General features: G+C 38.9%; 2 protein-coding genes across 2 annotated transcripts; both read left to right on the forward strand.

The window, feature by feature from the left end:
* The first annotated feature begins 285 nt into the window (after positions 1-285).
* Positions 286-906, forward strand: LOC131649723 (uncharacterized). Its single transcript, XM_058919481.1, has one exon. The coding sequence runs from the start codon at positions 286-288 to the stop codon at positions 904-906; it is 621 nt and encodes a 206-aa protein (XP_058775464.1).
* A 5,375-nt stretch (positions 907-6,281) lies between these two features.
* LOC131649724 (uncharacterized) lies at positions 6,282-6,929 on the forward strand. Its single transcript, XM_058919482.1, has one exon. It carries the CDS (start codon positions 6,282-6,284, stop codon positions 6,927-6,929), a length of 648 nt encoding a protein of 215 aa, XP_058775465.1.
* The last annotated feature ends 255 nt before the right edge of the window (positions 6,930-7,184 follow it).

Below are 7,184 nucleotides of genomic sequence, written 5' to 3' on the forward strand. Positions count from 1 at the left end.
TATTACTATTACATAAAAACTTAAAAACACTTGCAGAGAAAGAAACACTTAATTGTTTTGTGAACATCAAGACCTTAATGTTTGACTTAATTTTCTAATAGCACTCCCATGGTATGTTGAACATGAATCATATTGCTCTTAAAACTTTAGATGCCATGAGAACTTTACAATGTAATGTAAGCCTACTAGATTTAGTGAATCATATTGCTCTAAATTTCTTTGTTACTTGCACATGAACATAAAAAGTCTCATGTTTCAATTGAAGATTGGAATGTTAATGATCAAATGGTTGGAAATAGAGACATCTCTGATCATTTCCTAATTACGCTTAACTTAGGCAAAGTGGATTGGGGTCTGAAACCATTCAGGTTCAACAACATTTGCTTCAAACATGATAGCTTTATCCCTTTCATTCATGAGGAGTGGTCAAAGATATCTTTGGTGGGAAGAGGAGATTTTGTTTTGTACGAGAAGCTTAAAAGACTTAAACCCTGTTTAAAAGATTGGAATCGTGATGTTTTTGGGTGGATTGATCTAAGGGTGAGTGACAAGGTGAAGGAGCTGAATGATTTAGATGGTCTAATGGTGGATAATTTTGTTGAGAACAATGGGGAGATAGTAAAAGATAGAGGTATTATGGGGGGTGATATGTGGGATGCCTTAAACCTTAAGGAAAGTATGCTTAGAATGAAGTTAAGACAATTATGGTTGAAGGAGGGTGATAGGAACATGAGGTGTTTTCACAAATCGTTGAAAGAAAGGTATAGGAGAAATGTCATTACAAATTTGGAAGGGGAGAGTGGTAAGATTGAGGGGCCGGAGGGTATAAAGGAGGTCATGAAGGCTCATTTCGAAGACTTCTTCAAGGAGAGTGACAGTAGCAGACCGGTTTCTGAGGGTTTATAGTTCAATCTGTTAAGTGTTAGTGACAAGGTTTGGTTGGAAAGGAATTTCAGTGAAGAGGAAGTTACGGATGCGATATGTTCTTGCGATGGCAATAAGAGTGCCGGTCCGAACGATTATTCCATTGAGTTCTTTAAGAGGAATTGAGAAATGTTAAAGAAGGACATTGTCAGTTTTATGGCTGATTTTCACAGGTACGCCTTACTAACTAAAGCTTGTACCTCCTCGTTTATAACTCTCATTCCCAAGACATCAAATCCGCATCTCTAGTAGAGTATCGTCCTATTTGCCTACTTGGGAGCTTGCAAAAGATCTTATCTAAAGTGTTGGCAGCGAGATTAAAGAAGGTGATAGGTAGTTTGGTGTCGGATAATCAATTTGTGTTTATTCTGGGCAGGAATATAGCGGATGGCATTCTTATGGTTAATGAAATCTTGGATATGGCTAGAAGAGACAGGAGAAGTTGTATGCTTTTGAAAGTGGACTTTGAAAAAGCCTATGATTGCATAAGTTGGAATTTTTTGCAGTATTTACTTTCAAAAATGGGGTTCGGAGAAAATGGAGAAGGTGGATGGAAGCTAGCGTGTTTAGTAGCTCTATGTCTGTTATCGTCAATGGAAGTACTACAAGAGACTTTAAGGTTGAGAGGGGTTTGCATCAAGGGGGCCCCCTTTTCCCTTTTCCTTTTTTTGTTTGTTTTGGTTATGGAGACCTTGACTAGTCTTACGAATAAAGCGGTGGATATTGGTGACTATAAAGGTTTTTGTTTCAACATTTCCGAGGATGTTAATATCTTGCAATTTGCGGATGACACCATTCTCGTGGCGGATGGAAATAGTGAAAATTTGTGGAGTATGAAAGTCATCCTTAGAGGATTTGAGATGATGTCCGGATTGAAGGTTAACTTTCACAAAAGCAAGATATTTGCAATTCATGTGGGAGATTGGCTTATGGAAGTGGCGTCGAACTTGTTAGCATGCGATATAGATGTGCTGCCCTTCAAGTTTCTTGGATTCAAAGTGGGGGGGAATCCAAGGAAGATTTCTATGTGGCGAGATATGATTAACCAAGTTAAAAACATATTGGCTATTTAGAAGGGTAGAAAGCTATCCTTCGCGGAAGAGTTGTAATGATAAACTCGGTGTTGAATGCTATTATGATATATTCCTTATTCTTTTAAAGAACGCCTAAAAAAGTCTTGCAACTTATTCGTCAAATCCAAAGTAACTTCCTATGGAATGGAAAAGATAATAGAAGGTCCATACATTAGGTAAGTTGGAGAATCATTTGCAAGTCTCATGAATTAGGAGGATTGGGTGTTAAAGATAATAGTGTTATGGATTTGGATTTGTTGAACAAGTGGAAGTGGTGTACCTTGAATGAATCTGATCCACCATGGGCGAAAATTCTATGTAGTAGATATGGGAATGTAAAGGTCAAAGTGCAGGTGACGTTACCGTGTTAACAAGTAAAGATTCAATATAGTGGAGGGACTTAATTATGAGTGATAATCGTTTAAGTGCTGCTGCGTTTGGATTTGTAGGGGTTGTTAGATGTGTAGTTGGAAATGGGAAAACACTGCCATGTGGCAGGCGCATTGGCTGGGCAACCAATCCCTTCAAGCAGCCTTCATTGAGGTTTTTAAGAGTGCGACTGCCACCGGTATCAGCATAGAAGAGGCAGGTGTATGGGAGGACGGTACATGGACTTGGAATTTTTAAGGCTTGGTTGATAAAAGCACAAGTTTTAATTCTGCAGTCTGAAAGGAGTTCAAAACTCTCCTTAATAATGCGGCTTTCAATCGGCTTGACGAGGATAGTTTTGCTTGGAAGTTATGTGAAAAGGCTTCTCTCTGCAAGCTCATGTTATCACCACTTTAGTAGGGATGCATTTGCTTCTTTGGACAAAAATATTGTGGAAGCTATCAATCATATTTGGGAGTTAAAAGTTCCCTCAAATATTGCCTTGTTCAGGTGGAGATTCAACCTCAATAGATTACCAACCAAGGACCTTTTATGCAGGAGGGGGTTATTTTGGATAGATTGTGTGCGTTGTGTAGCGTCGAGGACGAGATTGGGTTACATTTGTTCGAGGGGTGCGTCATTTCGAACGGAGTGTGGAGGAACATATATAGGTGGTTGGGTAGTGAGTTGAAGTTATCTTTGATGGAGTTTAAGAAATTCTTACTTAATTGGTCCAAAGTAGAAAACAAGTCTATTAGAATAAATGTGGTGGTTATTTGGCTTGCAACTGTGGGGAGTTTGTGAGTGATTCAGAATGATGTTATGTTCAACAATGCCGAGTTCATCTTTAACAATTGCAAGACAACTATTGTTTTGAGATCTTAGAAGTGGATGTCCTCTTATTATAAAATTTTGGTTGTTTGTAATTTTTTTTCTTTTGAAACTCTAATCCTCTCCTTTGCCTAAGAGCTGGTTAAGGTTGGCGGAGTATCCCTTATAGCTATGCATAATAAATTTAAAAGACTATACTGTACAGACTGACACAATGAATTTAAACGGTAAGTTTTTAGTTTCCAGTAGAGGAAAATATATTTTAATAAAAAAATAAAAAAAGTTGGTTTTCATTTTTATTTATTTCTTAGAATGATTTAGGTAAGTTAATCTACTTATTTTAAAGGTTAAAAGATTATATTAGTGCGAAGACAACTACATTAGATGAAGACTACTGCTGCTAAAATATAAAAGCTAGTGGAAGAAGCTCATAACAGCAAAACAATCACTCAGAGATTGATTCACAAGTTTTCCAAGTTTTATATGCTAGGTTAGTAAAAAAATTGGTATTTGTTTTATTCATTCTTCTTGGATCTTAAGAAAATAGGTTTTGTTTTACTACAATCAGAGTTTGTGAAGTAAAAAAGAATTGGGTTTGAATGACTTGTTGCTAGTGAGAAAATAGAGAAGGATTTTTTAATGACATGTTATTGAGGGAGATTAAGTTTACCTGCACTAAAGTAATTTTGCTCATACAAAGTTTGTATTACAAACTATAATTATTGGGCTGTAAATAGAGATAAAATCATCAAGCTAATGATGTCTCTGGTTTTCATAGTTCCCCTTGATAGCTTAAAGACACTGAGATCCCCTCTTTTACATATCCACATAGCCTTTGATGGTCTGATACACTTCAAGAGCAATAAATTCCATTATCTAGAAGAAAGCACACCGACTATTTCAAAACAAGGCTGTGACATCTTTATTCCATGCATTTGAAGTGTTCTCTTTGTCAAAGAAAAATTACATAAAAGCAAAACATAAATTGAGATAATTAAGGGTGATGGTTACCCCTCCACCAAACTTACTAAAACGTTAATACGTTATAAAGAACCATACATAACAAATAGAGTAAAATAAACCTTAAAGAAAGAAATTACGCACCAAGGCACATCAGACATGTTTCGAAGATTACTGCACTAAAGTAACCATAGTTCTGCCAGGGTTTGTTTTTTCTTCTCCCACTGAGAAGCCTTGATCTTCTTTTCCTGGTTTTTTGGGTCCGCTCTATTGATTGATTTCACAGTATGTCAGCCCAAAACATTGACGACTTATCTTTGCAAGAGAAGGATGATGAAGGGGGATTTTGTTTTGATGTGGAGGAGGAAAGCTCTGAGGGAGGTGATTTACGATTGTGTCTTGTTGGAAGATTTCTGTGTGATAAACCGATTCATGTTATGTCTATGAAGAAGAGAGTGGCGGATATGTGGCGTCCGGTTAAGGGGGTTGTTATCAAGAAAGCTTCGGAAGGGTTATTCTTGTTTCAATTTTCTCATAAACTAGATATGGAGGCGGCGTTGAAAGGAGGACCGTGGACTTTCGGTAGTCATCTGTTGATCATAGAGAGAGTTCAAATCGGTATTCAGATTGAAAATATCCTTTTGTTCCATGTTGAATTTTGGGTTCAGGTTCATAATCTGCCTGGAGGTCTAATGTTGGAGAAAGTCGGTAAAGCTATGGCGAATTTTATTGGTACGTTTGTTGAATATGATAAAAATAACAATTCTAGTTTATGGAGACAGTATATGCGATTGAGAGTGAAAGTAGACGTCCGTCAACCTTTAAAGAAAAATACCAAAGTGAAAAATAAAGGCGGAGATTGGTGCATGGTTAACTTTAAGTATGAGAATCTGGGACTCTTCTGTTTTGTATGTGGTATTTTGGGTCATTCAGAACAGAAGTGTGAAATTCGGTTTGCTATGGAGGAAGATAATGGATTGAGAGGTTGGTCTATTGATCTTAGAGTAGACAATAGAAGATATAATACTGGTCCAAGTTCACGTTGGTTGAAGGAGGAAGGTTCTGGTAGTAATGTTGCACAACAATTCATGGGAGATCGTAGTAATGATGCACAGCACTGCATGGGAGACCAATCGGCGCGTGCCCACCACGCTCGTACACACGCGTCTGGCTTTGAGGGTACGCCTGGAGGGGACCACTTGGTGCAACGATTTTCAGGTGAATCAGCTATTGGGATTGATGACCATAATGCAGCATTAAGTCAGTGTCAAATCAACTTAATGGAGCCCATAATTAGTGGTCAACGGCCAGATGCTGCCATAAAGCATTTGCCTTTTTCAGAAGGAATCTTGGGAGACAATATTACAAACAAATCATTGGCCATAAATGACGCTGCCCCCTCACTACCTAAACCAAACCTGCAGACTTCGCTGCCTACGTGGTTGTCGAACCCCACCTCTTTTTTGTACCAAAATTCCACTGGCCCACCTATTTTAAATCAACCACTCATAAACCCGCAAAAGACCAGCATGCATAATTCTGAATCTCTTCCCCTTAACAGCATCGTTTTTTCTCAAACCAGTTCCACTGAAGAGCTAAAGAATACCACCCCACTAAAGCAAAAACTCAGTAACTTAAATACTAGACCTCACAAATTTAAACCAAAAACTACCACTCCAAAAATTGCTAATAGTAACCTAGCCTCCCAACACAGCTCTCATAATCCCACTCAACTTAAGTCTCCTTTGATTGGCAGCATCCATCCTTCCTGCTCTAAATTTTTCGAAGAAGATGGTGATGGCCAGTTAGAACGTAAACTCCGAAGGGAACAGCTATCTAACAGTGGCACAGATAATGTAAATGCAACTCCGACTTTTTTATCGGCAGGTCCTGGCAGCCAGGACTGCCGGGAGAAATGAAAATTCTTAGTTGGAATTTCGGGGCTTGAGCAACCCGCGTGCAATTCCGAACCTGCGACAACTTGCTCAAAAGCATCGCTCGGATGTGTTGTTCCTTTCGGAAACATTGTCGAAGAAGCAAAAGCTTGAGAATATTCGTGTGTTGTTGAAGTTTGATTCTTGTTTGTCGGTTGATGTCGTTGGTAGAAGTGGAGGTTTGGCAGTGATGTGGAAAGATTCTGCAAATTGCAGCATTCTGAATTTCTCTAGAAACTATGTTAATTTATTGGTTGAAGACGAATCGAAGGGCGGTTGGCGTCTTACGTGCTACTATGGTTATCCGGAGAGAACTTGTAGAAGAGAGGCTTGGGATATGTTGCGTGATCTTCGTAACATGTCTGATGTGCCTTGGTGCGTTATCGAGGACTTTAACGACTTACTCTCGCAACATGATAAAGTTGGCATCCATCAACACCCCAATTGGCTGTGTACCGGTTTCCGTGAAGCTGTATCAGACTGTAACTTACTAGATGTGCCGCTGGAAGGACACCCCTTCACATGGATCAAAAGTAGGGGCACCGAACACGTTATCGAAGAAAGACTAGATCGAGCTCTCGTCTCGCAAGATTGGTGGGACAATTTCCCGGATGTTAAATTACTTAATCTACTAGCCTCCCATTCTGACCACCGTCCCATTTTGTTGCAATGTGATCCGATCCATCGTAATAGCGCCAAGAAGTACTGTTTCCGGTTCGAAAATGTTTGGTTAAAAGATGATGAGTTGATTGATGTAGTTAACAGAGGCTGGAATGCTGGTACTAATAATGAAGTGTTGCATCGTATCAGTAACTGTGCGGCGGAGTTGTCAAGCTAGAATAAAGCAAATTTTAAGCAAAAGATCCACAATCTTACTCTGCATATGGCAGCTATGGAAGCTGCTAGATTAGTAAACGATGAAGGTGCATCAAGTAGATTCTTAGGCACAGCGTGAGTATAATAAAATTCTGATTCGGGAGGAAATTTTTTGGAAGCAAAGAGCGAAAATGCATTGGTTAAGACATGGCGACTCGAACTCCAAGTTTTTTCATAGGTCAGCTACAGCGAGGAAGAATTTCAAGAGGTTAGATAT

Source organism: Vicia villosa, linkage group LG2, assembly GCF_029867415.1.
Source record: "Vicia villosa cultivar HV-30 ecotype Madison, WI linkage group LG2, Vvil1.0, whole genome shotgun sequence".
NCBI lineage: Eukaryota > Viridiplantae > Streptophyta > Magnoliopsida > Fabales > Fabaceae > Vicia > Vicia villosa.